At 40.0% G+C, this 25,052-nt stretch overlaps 1 protein-coding gene across 1 annotated transcript in view; it reads right to left on the bottom strand.

Annotated features, from left to right (window-relative positions):
* Window positions 1-1,830: 1,830 nt before the first annotated feature.
* The window catches only part of PTPRT (protein tyrosine phosphatase receptor type T), a 771,767-nt gene continuing 748,545 nt past the window's right edge, over window positions 1,831-25,052 (bottom strand). Inside the window, exons 29-34 of the mRNA XM_042464568.1 lie at window positions 18,294-18,467; window positions 10,593-10,724; window positions 10,282-10,407; window positions 7,515-7,678; window positions 6,064-6,199; window positions 1,831-4,557 (exon numbers count right to left, since the gene is read on the bottom strand). Coding sequence (XP_042320502.1) covers window positions 4,504-4,557; window positions 6,064-6,199; window positions 7,515-7,678; window positions 10,282-10,407; window positions 10,593-10,724; window positions 18,294-18,467 — 786 coding nt within the window. The 3' untranslated portion in view covers window positions 1,831-4,503. The remainder of the gene's footprint in view (window positions 4,558-6,063; window positions 6,200-7,514; window positions 7,679-10,281; window positions 10,408-10,592; window positions 10,725-18,293; window positions 18,468-25,052) is intronic.

Below are 25,052 nucleotides of genomic sequence, written 5' to 3'. Positions count from 1 at the left end.
CACTGCCCCATTTCTTTTTCTGTAGTATTGTTACAGTCTTGGAGGGTGGGTCTGATGGAATTACATGTTTTTTTAAATAGCATTGTTGATTTCTCTACTGTTTTAATATTGTTGATAGTAAGTTGTATTGTACCTTTTATGTTATATCATGGAAATATTATTTTTTCATTGCTTATTTTGATCACTTTGAAATATACATATAAACTACCTTAAGCTGTATGTGAGTTGTAGTGGAATACTTAAAATCAAAGATAAATATATCTTGTAGCAATGTGGCATGGTCTACAAAGTAAATCAATCTATTTGCTAAAAATGCTATTCCTATGCTCCTCTTCTTACTCTCAAAATGTCTCTTCCTACTCTCAGATCAAAAACATTTTCAGACCTGTATGTTCCCTTTCCTCTTCTAGACATGCTGCATTCTCACCTCTGATATTTCACATCTTTCTCTCTATTCCCCTCAACTCCCCATATCTTTTATCCCACACAGAATCTGTCTACATTTCCAACCAAATATTTTTGTTTGTTCTTCTCTCTCAGTGCACCAACTGACAATCCTCATAATACACCGATGTGTATCCACTCTCCACTCCTGTACTAACTGGTGTGCATGACAGGCTTTGGACAGACTGTTGAATCAGAGTCAGCACTGGTACAGCAGTTAATAAAAATGCAAATCACAAACATTGTATTTGTTTTTACATGGTTCTTTCTATGCCTCTGGCTTTTTGCCACATCACTGGTGTGGACATGTCCTTAAATTTCCCTTGAGACATGCATGAACATGTCAGCTTTCCCTTGTGGTCGCCTTTCCTTTATCAACCCTCCCTTTAAGATTTTAAATCTTTACATTTAATTTTTTTAATTTTTAATATCCCTATATTAGATTTCACCTGACATCTTACCTAAATCATAGACCTTCCATAGTTGCAAGGGTACAGACATATCTCAACTAAGCATCTGATAAAGAAGTTCCTTTTTACCAAGTCAACTTATGCCCTCCATGCCCTTTCTCCCTTGTCTTTTGTCTACTTAAAACTTTTTTAGTAGCTTCTGCACTGGGAGAATGGTGAAGGGAAATGGGAGGAATGCAGACTGTTGTTGTCAGACTGTAGCAGTGTGTTTGCAGTATGTAATGAAATAATGTTTGTTTTAGTAAAGAATGGGATTATACCCCAGCCAATTCTACTGTGACTGTATGTGTCAGACAGGCAAGATAAACAGCAGTTGATATCAGAAAAACAGAGAACAAAAAGGGAAAATAGATAAACCTGTTTCATCAGCTCCACACAGCATGTCTTAAAAAGCATGAACTGCTCTTTTTTGTATGCAGTGCAGGAACTTATCCCTGTTCTTACCATGTTATTTCTGCTATTAGTACCAAATTTTCTGTTAAATATGTAATGCCCAAGAACACAATGTCTTTGTTATTTGAGATATACCTGTATTACTACCGGGCAAACTCCAGCCTTTGTCATAAGATCAGGCCCTCTTTATCCAAACAACAGAACAGTCATTTTTATCTAGCTTATTGTATGCCCTTCATGGGAATGTGTCATGAAACTGGGCATATAGCTACGGCTTTTCTGTACAAGACTGGGATTTTCCCAACATGATCCCTCTGCACTGAAACTAGAAAACCTAGATGGCACACTGCCTGTTCATTCTACAATCATTCCTATGGAAAGAAGATTCAGGAAAGCACACACATTATGCTGCTTATTATGATCCCGTTTCCCATGTGAGAGTAACCAACAGTGGTTAAGCCCAGTAAACAGGGCTGGGCAAGAAAAAGTGCCGTCTCAAGCAAATATCAAGCCTGTTTGTGGCATTTTTTGTGAAAACATTTAGCATTTCCAGGAAGATTTCATTCCTAGCTGTGGATGCTACAAATTCTGTAGCTACTTCTGAGTTATTTTAGGCTTAGATTGTTTCACTAGGATTTAATGATTTTATCCTTCCACGAACTTGAAAAAATATGTCCTGGGAGCAAAAGGATTACTAATTAAAAGTGTCTTCTAAATTAAGATGTCTTGCAACTATCACTGCTTTACTCTTTAATTTAAAAAATAATTAAAGAAATTAACACTATATTTCAAATGCCCTAAACCAATACGTTTTAGGTCTTGCGTGCCTGACTATTAATAAAATGACCAGAGGGTAGAAGTACAACAGTAGAGACCTATATGAAATACAACTGTTAAAAGTGCAAGCCTATTCCCATGACATGAAACTGAAATGAGCAAGCCAAGCAAAGCAGCAACACCCATACCAGCTATTTAGTTGTTTCTTATTCAGAAATTCAGGGCTAAAATGTATACATCTGTTTAAAGATGTATGAACAGATATGTTTAAATGTTTACAGAAACTTGTGCTTTCAAATGGGGGTGTAATAAACTATTATGTTGATTTCATGTGGATTAGCAATGGTGATCTGTACTGCAAAAATTAAACACTCTGCTTATGCAGGTAGGGTCTCATTTCCATTTGGAAAGGAAGTATTGTTAAGAAACAGTCATACCACATCTGTGGTGGTGACCAAAAACCTGGCTCATGATAAGCTGACACAGTTGAAGGATTCCGGGAGGTCAAGATTACCTTTCAGCTAGTTATATTTGTTGTGTGCCAAGTTTGAGCCATTGGATCTTGTAGAGCAGCCAATCTGATCCGGGATTCTAATGCTGCACAGATCCAGCTCTAATAACCATGATGAATTGGGCTGAATAAGAGGGCTATAACATATTGGCCCCCTTTCCACACCTTTTCAAAGAAAGAGGAAGACTAATTAATGATGGATAACTGTATAAAATTGTAATAGCTATATTGTTTCAGCAGGGCACACAGTCTACAATGAAAGAGGCATTTTGTACTACCCAGTGTATATATGATTGTACAGCTTCAAAATATCACTGTTGACCTGAGTCAACATGGCAGAATTTGCTGGTATTCATTTCCAAGAACTGCTTTCTAAGATTTCAAAGAAAATCTGCAGAATATAATGTTGATCCTTTCCTGCAGTATACCAATGTGCTTTCAAATGCCTACCTGGATCATCTCATTTTGAAAGGCAAAGCAGTTCTTAATTTGGGAGATGAAAAGTGTGGGCCTCTTGGCATGCTTCAGCTGGTTTTCAAATAAGTGGGAAAACAAAGTGTTCATTGCTTTTGTTACTGTTAAGAGGCATAAGTATCATTTTGCCATATACCAATTAGGAAGTGCATTGTTTGGATAGATGTTGGATAACAAATATGTAAGCCATTCTTTATTTTAGGCAGTGACTATGACAAAGAACATCCATCTCTCTTCTCCGGTTTCAAGATCAGATACTTACAACTCTATCGTGTTCCTTGTTTGGGCAAATATGATTGGCAAATCTAACTTGCAAAGGTCAACTTGACTGTTCTTCAAATTCAAAATAAATACATACTTTTTCATAAAAATACTATTCATCACAAGGTGTAAACCATCATTCAATCTTATCAGATCAGTGTCTATTAATCATGTCTGTAATAAGCCTACCATCTTGACCTTCACTTCTTGCATGGCAGAACCTGTCTTTACAATAAAGACTGAATAGATGATGGCAACAACCTCCACGATAAGTTTACTGCAATATACTTATAACCCAGCAGGTTTATAAGCCATTCCTTTCATTTCAACCAGCTTTAAGAGAAACACTGCACACAAACAAATACTTATGGTAACATGAAATTAACTTCAGTCCAAACCAAAGAACAATTTAGGAAAGATGATGGCAATTTTAGGGTGTTCTAATTTTCGGTTGGCTAGGAGGTACAAATTTACAGGACTGCTTCTGAAATGCTGCAGTTGATATGAATCATTAAGATGTAACCAACCCATGCAGAACATTGGAAATCTACTAGCATTGTGTAACAACCAAGGCAGAAAATTAACCAGCAGCTTCTTAGCTCAATCGCCTGCTTCTGAGACAATGGGAGCAGGCAGGAATTTACAGCTTCATGACAGTGGCCTTTTCATTTGAGAAACTGATCACAAAGGCTTAGTGTGCTGAAAGCTTTAATATGTGTCTACTGAAGCTTTCCTCCTTTGCCAAATGGCTGATAGATGAAATTAAAAACATAAAGTGAGGATTTGTGGGGGGGAAACAGAAAGTAGAGCTGAAAGATGAAGGATTATCCAAGTATTTTCCCCCATTCTCATTTGTATCAAGGAAAAACAAAAATGCACATCCAAAATGGCAGAGAAGCAGTCAGAGGGGATTAGAAAGCAGAATTTTCCAGTCTGGCTCTTGCTTTACCAGTTCATACAGTTGATTGTTTAAAAAGCAAGAGATCTTCTGGAAGGCATATAGCAGTACATCCCTCCTCCTCCCAATGGCACTGAGATCTGACCAGGTCTTTCACTCAACAGTGAAGAACTTTATACTCTTCATCTCACTAGTCCTTTGAAGTAAGGGGAGGGGACTGGTGTCCTTCAAACATCAAGGCTTTTGAAATTCAGCAGGCTCCCTGCCCTCACAGGCTAAAATGAACTCAAATATTCCAGTGCAACCTCATATACAAATTTATATTGTTCCTGAAAGAAAAAAGAAAGAAAGAAAGAAAGAAAGAAAGAACAAGAGAGAGGAAGAGCAGAAGGAGAAAACAGTTATGCTTAAGATACTTTTTCTCCTGTTTCTATAACAGCATGCATTCTTATACTTCAAAGCATTAATAAAGTCCATAGTGAAAATCCGATTGGTTAGTCCTAACCAGATTAGATCCACTGAATCTATTGCTGAGTGGCAGGTCAACACATAGGTAAATCCATCTGATGCCAGCCACAGATACTGGCGAAACGTCAGGAAGAAACTCTTCTAGAACGTGGCCACATAGCACAAAAAACCCACAAAAAACTTTGTGTAGTTCTTGCTTGTACTGAAAAAGGCATTAGTGTGAAATGAGGCACTATAGGCCTTTAAATGATGGCAGAAAAATGGACTGTAGGTGCCAGCAAAATATCAGGAATAAACTCTTCCAGAACATGGCCACATAGCCTGAAAAACCCACAAAAAGCAAATGGACTGTACTTTACTGGGAGATGTGTGTGTGTGTGTGTGTGTGTATGAGAAACATGAAATTTTAAAAACTCCTTGCTAGCTATCTTATGCTAATAGAAACTAATGATATCAAGTGAAGACTAATAAAAGTTTTCTAACTGCCCAATTCCTTTCCAGTTATTATTTCTCTTAAGATCACAAACCTATGCAAATTTCTTAAATGTAGGTCCCATTTAGTAAACTGGTATTCACCACAAAATAAATGTTATGTTCAGAGCTTGGAAAGTTACTTTATTGAACTATAGTTTCCTCAGTTCCTGTGTATTCATCAGCATTGTCTAGTTGTTTAAACCCTAGTCATATCACTCCAAGAGCCATCACAGAAGTATTTCTAAACTTTCACTAATTTCCCTTGAGGAAAATAACACACACCAGCCTTTCTATATGAAATCGTACAATACTGTTGTATGAAGCCTCAATACCAATGGGCTTGTTCTTGAGCTACATTTATGGATATTATGATTGCTATATTACAAGAAATGTGCTAATTTTGTCCTGTAGCTGAAAATAAGTGTCATGATGTATATGTAACTAAATAGTTTGCAAAGATGTAGCCATGTTAGTCTTTTGCAACATAAAAAGGAGGAAGAACGAGGGAGCAGGAAAATGTAGGAGCACCTGACTTTCGAAACAAAAAGAAATAAAAATATAATAAAAGTGTAATAATAATAATAATAATAATAATAATAATAATAATAATAATAAACAAAAACAGTAACAACAACAACTACTACAACTAGAACAACCTACATATTTGCAAGATTATTTAACAGGATTTTGTGTAGATAATTTCACTCTGTTGTTATTGTTTGCATAATTCAATGAAGAAAGGAAGAAAATGCAAAATTGGCAATCATGCATATTGTATAAAAAAGCAAAGGTATCCAAAATTGAAGCATAGAAGTTAATTTAAACAGTTTCATACTATAAGCATCTTATCTGAAATGCACTGTCCTATACCCCCTTTCTTCGTCTATACTTACCAGTGTCTCCACCATGTTAGATTTGTTGTTCCGTAAAGTTTTCACTATGTGAAACACATCAATGATGTTTTGCTGTTGGATCATTTCACATACACTGCATATGGCACAGAAGGTGCCACTGCGGCCACCACCATTCCTAGGACAGAAGTGAAGAGAGGTTTTATGAAGTCTTTTAATCTAGTCTAAAGAATTTTCTATGTTCAAGGCAATCTAAAAGGTAACATTCAAACTGGTGCTCTGCAATTATATAAACAGAGATGTTCATACTTCTGCAGGTTCTACATGTCATTCTACTTCTCCAATCAATCAAAAATATTGGAATATGGAAGATCTTGCCATAAGGTCTGGGTCCTGAACTAAATCAAAGCTCAGAGTGAGTATCTGGCCTCTTTGACAGGAGGCAAAGCCCATTAATGAGAACTCCTTTGGGCCTCCCTTCATTTTGGAGTAAGGGGTAGATTTCCAAGTAGCATGTATACAGTCTGGATCTAGCCACCATTCAAAATTCTCACAGTGTCCTGAATTGATGCTGAAATGGACATCATGGGATAAACTGAAATGGAGGCTACATCCCATTGGCATTTTCATTACAACACCTTCAGATAGGCTTAACAGGACTGACAGATGAGAGGTCCAACCAGACTAGGTCCCATCTAGGAATATGCTGCTCCTTACCTTCCATCCACACAGCCAGGTATGTAGTGGTTGTGTGGGCATGATGAGATGGGGGAGGATCTGACTAAGGAAGGTTGCCAATCGTAACCATCACACATTGATGCTAGCACATTCCGAAACTTCCTAGTAGTTCTCTGCAAGTTGTTCAGGATGGCTCTCCTTGAGTTTGGGACAGGGGGCAGATTTCCAAGAGATATATATACATTCTGGATCTAGCCATCATTCAAATTTCCCACAATGTCCTGTACATGATCATATCATTACAGTGTCCTGTAATGATGCTGAGTTGGACATCATGGGATAAACTAAAATGGAGGATAGATTCCATTGGCATGTCTATTTCAAAACCATCAGATAGACCAGTTACTGGGGGTGGCATTCCCTGGGTTTCTGCCCCTGTGTGCCTAACAGCCGTGTGGTGAGGGGAGGAAAAGGGGTGAGTCTATTTGAGGAGTGGGAAAAATTGAGTAAGGGTTTTGAGGAGGATCCTCCTCATCAGAGTTTCTGGACACTACAGAAGCTCCTTTCTCATTTATTTAGCTGGCATCTTTGAATATTTATTTTATCATTATCACCCTCCAACCTGAATCAACCAAGTAATGATTTCAAGCCCTAGTATCTAATGTATTGTTCAATAATTGGGTTCGGTCAGCCGAGTTTCTTTATGTACATGTACAAATACTGGTTATGATGTTTCATCAAAGGAACAAAGACTATTAGATCCGTGAAGGTGAACTTAATCAGCAGTTATTTCTTAAAGAAGTATAAGTATTTACAGGCAATGAACTACTGTCCGTCCATCTCGTCCATCATACTGCTCCTGCCACTTCTCCAGCCTCCTAACCACTTTCAGAAGAGAACGCTTGGAAGGCGGAACATCTCTATATGCTGGCCAGCCAATATACTGCAAATGCTGAACAATACGGTACCCATCTTGTGGCTAAGAGGAAAGGAAATAAATAAGAATTATATATTGGTCCATCTATGTGAAGGAACCTTACACACATTTCTATATATACGTCCAGGTATTGGAACCTAAGAACCGTAAACACAACTTCCACCTTTACTCTGAAATTATTCTAATGAGGAAATGTGTCTTTTGTCCTTGTGGAATATTTCCAGAAGCATTTATTTCAGTTAGTATTTCATTCTCATTTTGAAGAAATTGAGTTTTTGGAACCAGAAGTGGATTTTCACAGTACTTCTCCCCGCATTTCACCCATATAATTTAATTTTTAAGAAGAAATAAATAGAATATTAGGAATTAACTGTATGGGACATTTTACTTGTGGTGGTGACGATTACTCTGGCATTAGCACTACAGAAAATTCTGAAACTATTATTCAAGACTCGCAGTGTGTACACACTAGCCATTTCCTGAAGACTGAATAATACTGATACATAAAAGATTAGCAGGAACATTTTCTATCATGTTCATGGCTAAAGGGATCATATATCATGAGTGGTTAACGCCTAGAGATAAGACTGCAGAGGCAGGATAATTGTGTTGGAAACAGGACTGAGATTTCCTCAAGAGAGAAAATGGCAAAAAATGCAGTCTGCTGACATAGTGGCTTGAGTCTTGGTCTAGGACTCCAAGACACCAGGTTACGAAACTCCACTCTGACATGGAAACCCAGTGGGTATTGGATGACACTCTCTTAGCCTAAATCCCTGTGATAAGGTTGCCATAAATCACAGCAAAGCACATTTATTTTGTATGTTTGTATACTATTGATAAGTAAACTATCTCTGATGCAATTCAGAGACATAGGCCCTGTACAGACTGGCACTTTGTGTCCATCTGGGGATGGAGTCAGGGTGTCGTGTCCAGATGATGCACACCCTTGATGATGCCACCAGGGTGCCATGATGTCATGCGCTGCTCCAGACAGTACGTAGCATCATGACACACCTCTGGCGCTGCGTCCAAATGATGCAGCACTGAAGGGGTGCCATACAGCTGCACTGCTGCAGCTATGGTGCCTTTTGGGGGACACAAAAAGGAGCTGCTTTTTGCAGCTCCTTTTTTCACCCTCCAGATGCCACATCGGGGCCACAGTGTGAGGTTGCTGTGGCCCCGATTTGGCTGAAGACGTTTGTACAGCCCCATGGATGTGTTAGTATTGAATGTCAAATGCAAAGGTATCCTGTAGCACCTGTGAGACTGAAAGAAAAAAGCTGTAGCATAAGCTTTCATAGACTTGGTCTACCTCCTCACATGCATGGTGTTAACCAGGAAGGACCTTTATAATCAGTCTATATGAATAGCCATAAAAATTCCATACCCACAAGTTTTGCATATTCCTGAACAACACTTCAGTAGACCAGGCAGTAGCCCAGGTCTATGAAAGCTTACACTACAACTTATTTCACACAGTCTCAAATGTGCTACAAGATCCCTTTGCATACTGATATCTCTGATACAGTGTGGGCAATGAATTTATCTACCTGAACAAGAAATTACTTTACTACATTGGCTATTCGGCAAACCATTGTTTCCTCTGATTTTCTTTCCTGTATTTACCTGACTGAATAAACCTAAGTTATCTGATGAAATATCCCCATATGGAAGGAAAGGCCTTGTTCTCACTATGGTTTAAACCGGATCAAGATTTGAAATGATCCAGTTTAAACCACCATGTTTCCCACTTGATTCGAATCACTGAAGAGATTCGAAAAGGGGCCCATTTCCCCCCATTTAACCTGTGTCAAAAAGGGGTGTTTTTCGGGCTGAATTGATTCATTTAAAAATAAACTGATTCAGCCCAAGTGGGAACCAGGCGGCTTCGAATCCATGCCCCGGCGCAAGTGGGAATCAGAGAGGCAGATTTGAATCCGCCTGGCTGTGACAGAAGGGGGCAGCTGCAAGGGCCCCAGCCATGTCCCTTGTCACCGACCACCCTGCCTCCCTTGCCTCTCCTTACCTGGGCTACTGGCTTCTCCTCAACCTTCTGCAACCTCCATTGGCTCTTTCCGCTCAGTGACCTCCTTCCCAAGCTTCCCTGCTTGCCGACCTTCTTCTTCCATTCCCAGCCTCCCAGGGAAGCTGGGAAAGAGGTCACAGGAATGTTTCAGGGAATCAGGGGAAGCCCTGTGAGCTTCCTGCGACCTCTTTCCCAACTTCCCCGACCATGGGGAGGCTGGGAACGGAGGAAGAAGGTGGCCGAGCAGGGAAGCTTGGGAAGGAGGTCACCGAGCGGAAGAAGCCCACAGGGATATAGAAGCCTGAGGAGAAGCCAGTGCCCCAGGTAAGGAGTGGTAAGGGAGGCAGGGAGGCTGATGACAGGGGATATGGCCGGGGCTTCCCACTACCTTTATGCCACTCCTCTTGTTCCAGCGCAAATAGTGGGAACCATGCTTATTGCTGAACTGATTTCTGGATTCATTCACAGAAACCGGTTCAGCAATAAGTGGAAACAAGGTCAAAGAAAACAGGCAGAAGAGAAGAGAAAGAATGGAACATACAAGGATGAATTCCTTCTAAAGGTATATTGCCTAAAATCCAGAGGCTCATGGAAAAACAGGTTGGTTTCTCTTTACCCTTGCCATGTTGCAGATCCGAAATATCCTATTGATAATGTCCTCATCTATGTCAGCAGATACAAATTCTACTTGGATTGGCCCATAACAACAGGATGTTTTTTCTGGCCAGTACTGCATACAGAGCTGGACACAAACAAGGATAAAAAGAGAAACAAATTATAGAAGAGGCCAAGACTGTCAAGAAAGACTTAACTTAAATCTTGTGATCACAAGAAAAAAAATATTTTCAGTTTTGCAAGAATCTTAGAATTTACTTTTTGGCCACTATCTTTGGCCAAAGCCATTTACATACTCAAAATTCTACTTACTTGTGCAGCATCCATTTCATTCAGCATCACGATGGAGGAACAGTTATAATCAAACACCAGTCTCCAGAAGTCTGCTACAGTGTTGGGCAATGGATGTTGGGTAACTATAAAGGCAGCTGGTTGCTTGTGGCTCTGTCAAAAGTCGGATGGGGAGGAAAGGGAGAAAAAAGATTAATGCTAATGGGAAAAATCAATAATAATTTATTCAGAAAAATCTTAAAGCCTAGGAGGCTATGGGCAGACAAACTGATCCATGTAACCAGATTATACAAACCATACCTCATATCCTTGTTATCACTGCACACTGAAAGAATGAAGCTATTGTAATTGGATCCCAATGAAGATATTTCATTAGAAAAGTGGCATAAGAACAAGGATTATCCCTTATGAATTATGCATGTGTTAGAAGCCAGCAAAATAATAATAATAATTAGAAGAATGAATGAAGGTGACAGCTGGAAACAGGACTTTCCATTTCCTAAAGATACTAAAATCAGTGAAGCTGGGATCCAAAGAACTGCTGAAGCTTACACAATGAGCTTCTGGGATCTAACCAGAACTTGTTTACTTCTTTGTTTAACAATTCAGTCCAAGCTGAATAGAAATTCCTCTTGGAAAATATCTTGGGGGCAGGGGGACAATTTGTAATGGGGCTGTCACTACTTATTGTTGGGGAGAAAAGCTACCTGAAACCTCTTTTGGTAATTTTATCACTTTTGTGTGGTCCAGTAATCATGCACATCATCCCCTTTTTTGTTTTGGTTCTATGTCATTTACAAGAAGAGAACACAACTATCAATCCTGTCACTATTCCTATATGATAGTTACGGCAAATCTTTTAGAGACCAAGTGCCCAATGACTTCTGCCTTCTGGGGCAGGACTTCTGCGGGAAAAACCCAAGGCACTCTCTTAGCCTCAGGGTAGCAATAGGAACCCCTCTCTGATGAAATCTGCCAAGAAAACCCCATGGTAGTTTTACCTTAGGGTCGCCATAAATTGGAAACAACTAGGAGGTACACAACAACAACAGAAGCTGACATAAGAATATTTCTAACCCATGGATTGAGGTGGATACACCCCTAGTCATGATTAACATGATTTAGGCACTCCTCCTCTTACCCCCTGCCACTGCTGCTGCTCTTCCTCCTCATCTTCCAAAAGAACATAGGAAAACACAGGTAGGTACAATCAGCCCTCAAACAACAAGGCTACTTACCTTTACCAGGACATGTCCTACATTTCTTCCTCCTGTCCAGGAGGAATTCCAAAATGTCCTCTACTTTGAGCACAACTATGAAGCACACATTTACATTAGTGTCTTTAGCTTTTATTGTGTAATATCTACAATTTCTCTTGAATGCCTTGAACTCATTTGTGGTGAGGACATCTGGTCACCCTGAACAGTGGGGCCTTGTTATCCATAGGGGATCTATTCTGGATCCCCCCGTGGATACCAAAACCCGCAGACGCTCAAACTCCATTGTTTTCAATGGTGGTGCGGCCATGCAGCTGTGCTACTATTGGGGACAATGAGACTCCCCCCCCCCCCCGAAGCCAGCCTCACTGCTTTCACCACAGCACGTGGCAAAGGACTGCCTCCTCCTCCTCTTCTTTTTTCACCCTGCCATCTTTGCTGCCTCCACCTCTGCTCTTTTCCCTCCTTCTCTTCGTCCTTCTCCTCCTCTTACTGCCTACCACCACTGCCGCTCTATCTCCTCTTCCCTCTTCCTCCTTCCTCCTCATCTTTCCTGCCTCCTCCACCCCCCCACCCCCCAAAAGGAAGATAGGAAAACACAGGTAGGTACAGTCAGCCTTCAAACAGCAAGGCTGTGCTTCAAACTGGAAGGAGGTTTTGTGTGGAATGACTCAGGATTCTATCCTAAAGCCATTTTTATTTTGTCCTCAGTCCATTAGTCTACAACATGTTAATCAGTGTCTTTGATGACAGGGTGGGGTCCTTATCACGTTTGCAGACAACACAAAACTGGGATGGGTGTCTAACACATTGGAAGATAGGAACAGAATTCCAAAGGACCTAAATAAACATGAAAATTTGGCAGAAATTAATAAAATGAAATTCAATAGAAACAAATGTCCTTTTCTGGAAAGTTATTTGTTAGTCATGCTTTAGCTGGAAATTCTGCATTGAACAGGAGGTTGGGCTTGATGGCCCATGAGACTCTTTTCAATTCTGTGAATATATTTTTCTCTCATATATAAAGTTCCTGTGCAGAGCTGCAAAGAAAGCAGGTGTCTTATATCATAAGCCTGCAATATTATGGTCAACAGTTGACACCTTCTAATATTCTTTCATCTACAGAACTGCTAAGGATATAGAACAAATGACTGCTTCTAATTAGATCTTGAAAATTTCATTTTGGACTACAAATCACACAATCCCCCATCCACAGAAACCACATTTCCAAATTCCACTTCTGTTAAATCTAACCACAAGCAATTAGTTAGAAATGCCAGGTCATCATCTATCCACAATGTCATCACCAGCATGCATATTTATAATATTTCTGGGCTTTCTCCATGCTTCAGAGTATATAAAAATGCTAGCGTAAAAAGAGATTACATACATAAGTTATTATTCCATTTTTACTGTGGCTCACAGTTTAAATGTGTAAGCAATCCCTTCTGAACATCTGTGTGATGTTCATGGTTTAGGATATGGGATCAGTCTGAAAAGCAGACAGTTAAAAAATTAGCAACCACAACCAAACAGCAGCAGATACAGCCAGCTAAATTTAATTGCCAGCATTTATTTGCAAAAGAGAAGAAAAATATATCCATCTATTTCACAGCACTTCTGAAAATAATCTTTGATTGCCTCAGATTTCTCGTGTGAATGTTCTTATCCACCAACACATGAAAATTCACTGCAATATGTGTGTGTGTGCGTGTGCCACAACATGCATGCCTGAGGACACTGGTGGCATCACACTCTTATTGCACTGATGCTTTCCTTGAAAATGCAAGTGATGTGACATAACTAGTGGCTGTGGCTGTGACTGATGAGGTGATATTTCATAATGTAAGAGACAGGAATATTTGCCATCAGTGAGTGGCAGGGGAGGCAGGTCAACAAGCAGGAGGAGAACCCAATGTCTGCTGAGAGACTTAACAGCATCAAGAAACATAATGACACAGCAGAGATGTAAAGAATATTCACAACTTATCCTGAACCAGAAAGTATGTGCTGACAAATACACTGAAAAACTTGTAAACCACTGCAACATTTTCATTGCTGTGAAAAGAAACATTTTGTCATCATCTTTATCAGCAGTACAAGTAGCAGCACTAGCAAAGTTGCATTTGCTCAAAAATGTTGTACCCATCTTGTAAAAAAAAGGGCCTAAAATGCCCATTCTTGAAACCCCTCCCCCAAAAAACCCCAAAACCTCTTGTTATTTCACACAGTGGGAGAAAACTTTGGACCCCCCCCCCCACCCCCGGTATGAGAATGAAATAAAAAGAAGTGAACTAGAGAAAGCATTGTTTAGGTTTGTCAGTGATGACCAGCTAAGGGCACCAATATGTGTATAGTGACTGACAGATCTTCCTAATCAGTCAGCACCAACTGCTACCAATTTCCACCTTTACTTGGAATCTTGTGTCAGACAAATTACTTGGCATCTTGTGACATTGTTGCTGCAGAACAATCATGTCCTCTTCTTGCATCTTTCCACCAACATTTTACTGGTCACTGTTTTATATTAGACTACAACAGAAGTTCCCAAACTCCACCAGGTATTTTGGACTCCAAGAAATCCCAGCCTTGTTCAAAGGCCAGGAATTCTGGGAGCTGAAGTCCAAAACACATGGATGACTAAAGTTTGGGGACCACTGGTCTACACATCAGTGGGTGAGCAACTGGTGACCCATCAAATGTTGTCCAGACTAAAATTCCCATCATCCCTCACTATTATGCTTGCTAAGTCACACAGGAGTTGCAGTCCAATAACCTCTGGAAGGCCACAAATTTTTCCGGATCTCCCCCCCCCCCGCGTAAAAGAAAAAATGTGTAAGCTCAAGCCCCATTGGAAGTAATGGGACTGGTGCCTGCTGCAAGGATACAGCACACCCCCCAGTCGCACACCCCATTACTTCTTCTGGGGCGCATGAGCCTTTTTTCTGGGGCAGCTTCCAGCACATGCTGGAAGCCACGTATGACGCGCCCGCATATGACATGCCTGCGCATGATGCGGCCACCCTATATATGAGAATTACTTGAGCTTTGTAGTGGAATTGATCACTGTGGATTTTTTGTAAATGTAAAAAAAGACAACAGTTTTATTGCTGACAACTACACAAGTCAGAGTTAGACACAGACTGTTTGTGCAGAAAACAGCTTCTGCTTAGTGAAGCAGTAAAGGCCTTTGCTCACTCAACTGTTAGATAACAAATACGTACCTACTATCATAGTGCTTTGAATCACTTGGACAAGGCTATATATTATATTTAAAAGTACCTTAAGACTTCTTTTTTTAAACTTTTTGATAACAAATAGAAACATTTGACTGTGCAGAAGTCTCACAATAATATTACCCTCAACTACATACATGTTAAACTATAGAGAAGGAAGAAAAATATAGCTTTACAGGCCCAGTATACTTGTGGTTTATCTCCATTAATATTAGGCTTCAGGGATTATACAGAGTGTACAAAAACAGCTGAAAGATAAGGCATATCTCATATAGGAAAGATGTTCCAGCGTTAGCAAAAGGAAATGAAAGAGGACACATGCCAGTGGGTAATTTTTTTCTCCTTCACTGTGCTGTTACATTTCGTAATCATCTTGTATTGGCTATCTAGCTGTATCCTGCCTACTCTTAGGAAATATCATTCATTGCAGTATAGAAAGCTACCTGAAACATTTTTTATGTACAGCTAAGTATTGTCTAGACTGTTGGAGAGCAAGCAGAAATGAATGGAGAAGACTATTTTCAATCTGGCTTAGTATCATAGGTATCTATTCACAAATCCCCTCCATTTGCACATTAATTTGTATTGTGGTTATTTCAAAATCTGCAAAAAGATATGTACCTATTGTATTTTATTCTAAAATATTTTATATTCTACCCTTAATCAACTCTCCATTACAAAATTTTCACATGTGAACAATCAAAAGGATAAGTATGGGCAAGTCTACACTTATGGAAAAAGTCCAAATGGAATCACCATCTGTTCTGTTTTGCACCTGCCTTGGAGTCACAGTTGACTATACTGTGGATGTTGGTATGGTATGTTGCCAGCTTCCATGGCTGCTGCCTTTCCCACAACTCCAAGACAGATCACTGCTGGTTACCATTTATCTTTTCTGCCTGGTATAATGTTAAAATGAAGATTTTTTTTCTTGTTCGTGAGGTGCCCAAACACCTTGTTGTGATCTCTAAGTACACTGCTGGAGTGGTGCAGAGAAGGGAAAAACTACCTCAAATGATATTTTCCCCTCCTCTGTGCTGCTCCCGGTGCATGATTTGAAATCACAACAAAGTGTCAGGTGCCTCAAAGCAGGAAACATCTTTATTTTAACATCATTCCAGGCAGGGAAGGTAAATGGAAGCTGGGAGCAAGCTGTCTTGGAACTGTGGGAAAATCAGTAGTGATGGGAGCAGACTGAAAATCATGGTGTCTGTGATACATCCTGCCTGCCCTGAATTCAGTGTGTGAATCAATGGGACACATACAAGAAACACTGCAGTTTCTTAGAAACACTGCAGAAAACTGTGAGTTTTTAAAATCTGTATTAAGGAATTTTAACTCCAAGTTTGCTGCTGATTGGACCCTGCAGCATGTGTTCTGATAATGCGAGATTTGGAGGAAATGCCATGCATCGTGTGCCCTAAGTGGCACAGATTCAAGGGGAATTCATTTTTTCCCTCATGTAGACTTAGACTAACTTCCACTGCATACATTAGTTCAATTGGTTTAATTCAGATTAGATAAATCTGATCAAAATAAAGCAATTCACTTTCAAATGGGGACCAATAAATGAAGAAACAAGTAATTAAATAAATATTTAAGCATCACTTTCTATTGTGGCACTCTAGGATTTAAAAAAAGGAATGTTTACCAGTTCTGCCAAAAATGTCGATATAGAACCTGGGAGCTTCTGCATATTAACAACAAAGATCTTGAATGGAAGTAATGGCTCTTCCATTCATCAGTGGTCAGTCATTTTACAGTAGAGATGTACTTATTTTGTACTCTCATAAAAGGGTTAATAATTTAAAAAAAATTTCTCATTGTTGTGTGAAATAAGAATCATTTTTGTGCATTTTCATCATCATCATCATCATCATCATCATCATCATCATCATCATCATCATCATCATCATTTTGCACTCAGGGAACTTTTTAGCCAAAAATGGATAATCCTCAAAAATATTTTCTGCACTTTTAGAACTTCTCTGTTTTTGAAATACATTTTTCTTTCACAAAAAAGTCGCCAGATGCAAAAAAATCTCATGGAAATTGGCAATTTTCTCAAGCGGATGTAGATGAATTGAGATACCCCTTCTTGTCAAAGGTGGGAAAATATACAAGTATTCATTACATTTCTTCTTTATAGCTGAGAAGAAGACAACACAGTAGCTTTCACTACTATGGTACCACTACATCATTATAGCTACAAAAGCTGAATGATCTTTTGTCTGTTTGTCACAATTAGTACTGCATAGGGGTAGAATGCTGAATGTGAAGTGTTCAGCCATGAAATGTGGCCAGTCAACTTCTTCAACCCATCTTTTTGTTGTTCTCTTCCTTCAAGCTGACTTTGACTTATGGTAACTCTATCACAGGGCTCTCTTTGCAAAATTTGTATAGAGGAGATTTGTAATGCTTTCTTCTAAAACTCAGAGAATATTCCCATGATGGCTTAGATTTGAAACCTTATCTCCCAGAATCCTAGCCCAGCCCTCAAACAACTACATCATGCTGGCTCTCTTCAAACTAACTTCTTGTTGTTGTCTGCCCTCAAGTCAATCCTGACTCATGGCAACCCTGCGAATGAGAAATCTCCAAGATCTCCTATCCTCCACTGCTCTGCTCAGGTCCTGCAAACTCAGTCCCGTGTCCTCCTTGATTGATTCCACCCATCTGACATGTGACCGTCCTCTCTTTTTACTGTCTTCTACCTTTTTAGTGTTATTGTCTTTTCTAATGAGTCTTGACTATTCACAATATGGTCAAAGTATGACAGCCTCAATTTGATTATCTTGACTTCCAGCAAGAGTCCAGGCTTGGTCTGTCCAAGGACTCATTTGTCTGTCTTTTTGGTTGTTCACAGTATCATCAGGACTCTTCTCCAGTAGCATATCTCAAATGAGTTGATTTTCTTTTTATCTAGTTGATTCACTGTCCAGCTCTTACATTCAAATATGATGATGGGGAATACAATGGACTGGACAATTCTAACTTTAGTGCTCTGTTGTATATCTTTACTCTTTAGGATCATGTCTAGTTCTTTCAAACCTTACTTACCTAAAATACCTATCAGAATAAAAATGAGGCAGTGTAATATTTGCTGAGCTTCCTAGAGGAAGAGTGTAAAAATATTATCATAAAAAATAGACTGCCAACACTGCCCAACTATTGAAGGAATGGCATAGGGATACTGTGAGAGAGACAGTTGATGGCTATAGTTGCCTATTTTCTGTTCAAAATGAATCCTTGCTCTGAATTTTACTTACATCCATGAGAGCAGCATTAATGTAGTTGCTTGATTCTCCATCAACGGAGATAAGGAAGGGGAGGCACCGATCCAAAGGGAGTACATCCATACAGCGGTTCTTGTCATGGTTCCTTGGTAAGAGTCCAATGCTGCAATCTTCTGGTCGTACTCGAGGTGTAACTATATTAAGGGTCTGTAATCAAGAGGAGAAACAGGCAATGATTCATATGTAATCCCAAACATATGTGATCTGACACACAGACTGATGGTGTCCTTGTCCCTTTGATTTAACACTGGCTTGGCTCTCATTCCCCACCCAAAAAAGTACACATCCAAAACTCAACAAGATTCATGGCCAAAAGGAACCTATTTTACTTTAAAATTGTGATGCACCACTTTCCAAGTGCTTGCTGAGTGTCTAAAATTAGAAGTCAAAAAGTTAAAGTGAGAATGTTAAGGAGAATGTATGAAAGCCTTGGGTCTCTTCTGGGAGAAAGGTGGCATACAATGAAATGAAATAAATAAACAAATCTGTAGTGGGTTCTCTTTAGAAATACGTGCCTTAGAATCACACTTGATAATTAAGTATTTGTTTACCTCTCCATGACCAGTCACAAACTGCAAGATATGTAGGTGAGGAAAAACAATTTGCTATGACAAAAGGATGTCTTTAACACTACAGGAGCACACCTGCAAAAGAGGTACTAAACATATTGTCCAGTTTGACCCTTCAATGAAACATATTTTGAAACCATAGTCAGTAGTTTTAAACATGCAGAAAGCAGATTTGTTAAACAGACATATCTGTACACTCTAATTGGAAATCTGTACAATCAAAGACACATGAAAAACAAACAAAGACAAAGGCACATAATATGTAACTTTGGCCTGGTACAGACTGCCCAGAAAGGGCAGTCTGCCAGCGCCCTGGTTTGCTTCATGAGGAAGCCGCAGTGAACAAACCGCACAGCTTTCTTGTGGGTTCCTTTTGCGGCACCATAATGACACCACAGTGTGCCAATGGTGCGTTTGCGATGTCATTATGGCACCGTGACGTGCAGACGCTAGGCGTCCATCGTGTCAAAATGGTGGCGTCTATCTGTACAGGGTGCCGCCATTTTGACGTATGAAAGATGTGCTAGGGTTGTGGGGCATCTGTAAGTGATGCCCTGAGGCAACCCTAGCATGTCATCAAGACATGCCACGAGGCCTGTCTATACCGGGCCAATGAGAGGGTTTAACTGAAAAATGCTAGCTTTTAAGTAGTTTCCAGAATCTAAGGGCAAACAGCATTCCATTAATGAAGACTCATTTGCTACTTTCTAGATTAGCTATGTAGTGAGTAGCAAAGTAAATCTTTGCTAATATTGTTCTCATACACAAAAACAACACCAAACTCATTTTTTAAAAAGTTGGTTGCTTTTATTTTTTAATTTTGGGGGGGGGGGTAATTTTGGGAGCAGTTTTTAAAAATATGTATTCATTGTTTTTGTACAAAACACTGTTTTATGCACCCCACCCTACACACAAACACACACATATTGCAGCTGCTGATTAAAAAGACTCCCATAGAGAGATGAAAAAATGTTGTAGTGATTGACAATTTTTATCATGAAGATCAAGACAATTTCCCAGCTGGAGGCTTATAAAATCATCCCGTTCAATCTAGTGGTTCGGTGGAGGGTGGAACTTAATTTGATAACCTGATCTGGGCCGATAACATGATGCATTCCCCTCTCCTTAGTAAGGGAATGAATTGGATTGACAGAAATGGAGACAAGCTGTTTTGTTCCTGTGTTATGTGTGTGCAAGGTGTGATGGGGAGTATTGTCTTCCAACTAAATTTTTGACATTCAGTTTCATAGCCCTGCTTGCAGAAACAACCTTTTTGATTTCTTCCCAGTAATAAGGTGATTTACTTAAATTCAATGCACAATTATTTTAAAAAATGAATGGCAGGGGAGTCAAAATAGGGAGGAAACACCCCTTCCTTCCTCTCGTTTCTAATGCTCCGAAAACCTCTGATAGAATATAATCCAGATACAGTCGGAGGCAACATTAAGGCACTAGCATGAAGCAGATGTAGTCTGCAACAATATACATAACACGGCGGCGCATTCGGCGGCGAAGGGCGGGGAGGAGCGAGCAGCACCACCAGGGCTCAAAAGCCCCAGCGCTCCCAGCCTCCCGGAGGTGGCGACGTTCGGCGGCGAAGGGCGGGGGAGGAGCGGCACCACCATAGCTCAAAAAGCCCAGCGCCCCAGCCTCCCGCGGCCGGCGTCTTTCGGCGGCGAGGCGGGGAGGAGGCCAGCACACCATCTCAAAAGCCAGCGCTCCCAGCTCTCCCGGCGGCGGCGTTCGGCGGCGAAGGCGGGGGAGGAGCAGCACCACCAGGGCTCAAAAGCCCAGCGCTCCCCAGCCTCCCGGGGCGGCGGCGCATTCGGGCGGCAGCGGCGAAGGGCGGGAAGGAGCCAAATCACCAGGGCCCAAGCCCCACGCTCCCTAGCCCCCTGGAGCGGCATACTCGGCGGCGGCGATAAGTATAAATTTAAAGAAGATGGTGACAGGAAAAGGATGACAATGAAAAGTAATCTTAAAGAAAGAGGAGAGCAACCATAGGAACTGAACAGTAAAATCTAAGAGAGGTAGGAAAACTAAGAAAAACCCAGAGGGAAATTAGGAAATTCAGAAATTTCAAAAGCAGCCTCCACTCTCAGACAACTGAGAATGGAAGATCTGCTACTACTCAAAACATAGATAGTACCTCTGTTGATTATATTTCAAATTCATTCTTAAGTTCCCCTGCCCATCCACACCTGAGGAGGAAAATCTATGTTAAATGAAAGTACTACACATAGAGTAAGTTCAGTCCCTGATGGCACAAAGATGTGAAGAGAGACTTGGAATTGGTAGCCAAGAACTGTCTTCTAACGGCCAAAACAGTAATGCAATTTTGAACAACGGACAAGTATTAACCAGAAAATAGATGGGATAAAAGATTTACGGAGAAATCTAAACCCAGCCCAAACCCAAACCAACCTCCAAACATGAGAAAGCAGAGGAAGTACTTGATCGCTCTAAACCTGAACTCCAACTTAAAAACTGGCAAAACCTAACTCATCACAAAAGGCAAATACCAAAGACAATTAATCATACAGGAAAATAAGATTGGGTTGCAAATAGTAAATAACTCATATAACAGTGGTAGATGCGCATAAAAGCATGGCACTTCAATCACTGTCTGTCTGTTACACACGAAGAGTGTAACGCCAGTGAGCTTCTTGAAATTTGGTTGCCCACATGGAATAGTACCATGAGAACGTATTGTGACTTTTAGGAATTATTTATTCCAACTTTGATTTTTGACAACAAAAGATTGCTAAAAAGATTTGCAATCATTCCAACGAAGGTACTCCACACACCAATGTCCTACCACTACTGAAAACTCCACAAGAATGGAGATTGATAGAAGGGAGTCACAGCAAAGAGGGAAATAAAAAAACAAAACAATCTCCGCTAATGTATTAGATGACGAGGGGAGAAATTGTTCAACTTTTCAACTCAATTTCTCCCGAAGAAACAACAACGTATTTTGTATAAGTTAGAAAATGTTAAGTTAAACACTAAGCTCAGTAGCAGTTGCAACTAAGTCCATCAATGAACTTTTACCTTCCACCTCCCCATATCTGATACATTGACTTCACCCAAAAAGGATCTAAAAAGACTCCCGATTGCTCCGAGGAAACCCCTGATATCGTTAATGTGTGGGACCCCTAAAGCACCCTTTACTCTGTGCAGCCGATAACACCTTACCATTAATACACCTACTCCCATTGTAAGACGATCACTGGATAAACCAATAACACCATTACCATCTTCTAGATGTTGTAACAACTACAAATAAGAAACGGAGAAAATCCAGCCAACGAGCGGGTCAAAAGACATCGATCATCTGTTAATACAACTGATGGGCAGATAATATCATCGGCCCCCACCCCATTAACTTTAATCTCATGGAATAGTGCTGGATGGAAATCTGAAGTAAGGATCCCTCTTTTAGGCTTCTTCAAACATGACATTATTCTGTTCCAAGAAACCCTGGTTAGCGAAAGAACTGTATGTGGAGGGTTAACAATCAATTGGTTTGGATGCAGTGCCAGTAAAGGCCACGGTCACTTTGTGGGGATAGGTGTCCTATATCCACTTCATTAAAAACCAGATATATAAATAGCCACCTTGAACCAAATGCCTTAGCAATAGTGTTACCATGTAAGAATCATTTACATGCCTGATTAATGTTTATATACTACCGCCCGTGCAAGGGCAATGAATATAAAAGAGGTCTGGGACAAATTGAGAAGGTTTTGTTAAAAACACACTATCACTACACCGGTAACCATCTTATACTGGCGGGAGATTTCAATGCAAGAATTGGTGCAAATGATGCTACTTTATTCTCCAAATTTAACTGTCAACCACTACCATTCTTAACTATCACCCATTGTTACGTCGCCAGTCTAAGGATACAGTCTGCGACTTCAGAGGTCTATATTTGCAAAAACCTTGGAGGAGTTAAACTAGTTTATCCGGAACGGTTCCACAAACGATGACTATCCAGCAGAATACAACCCATTGGATGGGCATAGACCTTCAGTACTGGATTATAGGGATTTCGCAAGAACTAGTCCCATTTATACATAAATTCTCTGTTGCTGTTCGCCCTGAAAGTGATCACTTTCTGGTACGTTAAGTTTAAAGCCTTTTGACTGCTTGTTCTTGCCTGTTGTCAAAGAATTGGCCCAGCCTGATGAAATCTATACTACATGGGTTAAATGGTCCCACATATAGCTGAGGCCCTTAACAGAATTCCTTAGTAGTGATGTAGTGGGAAGCTCTACAATGAATAGAGAAGGCAAAGCGGATACCAATACTTGTTAGGCTTTAACAATTTAACAAGCTTAATTCGAACATTTCTATTTCTGTTCCAAAAACAGCACAATAGATAAAAACAAAAGATCAGAGAAGTTGGTTTGATCAGATTGGCAGAGAGCATGGACATCATTGAAAGATCAATTTAAACAAATAAACTGACCCATCACAATGTCTTTGCCAGACCTTTTGAAGCAAAAGATTATTACAAACAATTACTTAGAGAGAGAGAAAGGAATGCTGTACAAGCCTCCTGGGACAGACTAATAACAGTTGCCAGCATTAGGAATTCTACTCTTTTCTGGAAAGAGGTTGCGTTATCCTCCCAAAAAACGTCAAAATTCCATGTTTCAGATACCAGCTAGCATATGGAAATTCACTTTACTAAGCTATATGGAAACACTGAGGAATCACACATAGGACAAATGTTGAAGCTACACTCTTGCCCTTCTGGCCTCCAGTCTCACATTCAGAAATTAAGAGCTTGATAAATCAACTCAAACCAAGCAAGGCGCCCCTGGTGCGAACCTTATTATGCGAGATACTTAAAATAACTTGAATGTGGTGGGTCCTGTGTTATCCACACTTTTTATGACCATTGATAGATCAGGGAGGATGCCATCTGACTGGGTCTGGCAACATAGTCCCAATAACAAAAAAGGGAAAAGAAATGACACTGCAAATTTTGACCTTTAGTCTTCTCAGCCAGATTAGCAAACTGTATGCAAACACCCTGCAGACAAATTAATGGACTGGCTGGAAACAGAGGGATCCTGAAGGTAAAGCAGGCAGGGTTTAGGGTTGGAAGGTAATACAGATCATGCCTTGGTTTTGCAAACACCTATTTGAGAAATATTCCAGTAAAGGGCAACCATTGTATGTAGCATTTATAGATTTCAAACTGGCTTTGTGACATGTTTCCAGAGCTAAATTGTGGGATAAATTAATGAACAGCACGATTGATAACACATTCTTTTGCTGCTTGTTAAGCTCACGAAAATAATCGTCTGAGGGTTAGATGTAGTTATCAGAGACATGAATCCAAAGAAGTACAAGTCAAGAGGGAAGTCAGGCAGGGGTGTTTTTGGGCACCAACATTGTTCAATTATTATATAAATTCTTTAATACCATTTTTGAGTAACCCCTCTTACCACCCCCCAAGATTGCAAATAGACACACAATGTACTATTATTGCGGATGAGCAGCGATTTATCCCTGACCCCAATGGCCCTTAAAAGAGCTTTAAAGTCTTAGCTACTATTGTATGGAAGAAAACCTAACTATAAACATACCAAAACCAAAATCCTTTCCTTTCGCTAAACATCCAAAAATGCAGGAAAAGAGGTTAGGAGAGCAATCTATTGAACAGGTCAATTCTTTAAATACCTAGAATTGTGTTCCAATCCACAGGGAGCAGAAAAGCTCACCTGGATTATGTTACCCGAAATGCCCAAAATCGACAAATGCCCATCCAAAGGTACTTCTTCACTAAGGGAGCCCAGTTTATCCCAGCTGCAATTAAACTCTTTCTGGCTAAAGTAAAAACCACAATTACTCTTGGATTGCAAATAGGACCTAAAAGACCCTACCTTATTAGAACAAATTCAATAAGTTTCAAGGAAATATTTCAAGTAACTCGCAGTAACCAAAAGCATTATTAGAAGGGAAGCGGGAGTCAGTAAGCTGGAGACAAGTATGTGGGATTAATATCTCACTACGGGCCAAATGAATAAAAAACCAGAGGGGCTGATCAAATTGTCCTGGCTGATTCCTAAAAGTCTCCTGGGAAACAGAAATAAGAAACTGAACACATTGGGGTTTTCTAGGATACTATTTCTGAACCTAAATC

This window comes from Sceloporus undulatus, chromosome 4, assembly GCF_019175285.1.
Source record: "Sceloporus undulatus isolate JIND9_A2432 ecotype Alabama chromosome 4, SceUnd_v1.1, whole genome shotgun sequence".
Lineage (NCBI taxonomy): Eukaryota > Metazoa > Chordata > Lepidosauria > Squamata > Phrynosomatidae > Sceloporus > Sceloporus undulatus.
This window is presented reverse-complemented; position numbering and strand designations above follow the sequence as displayed.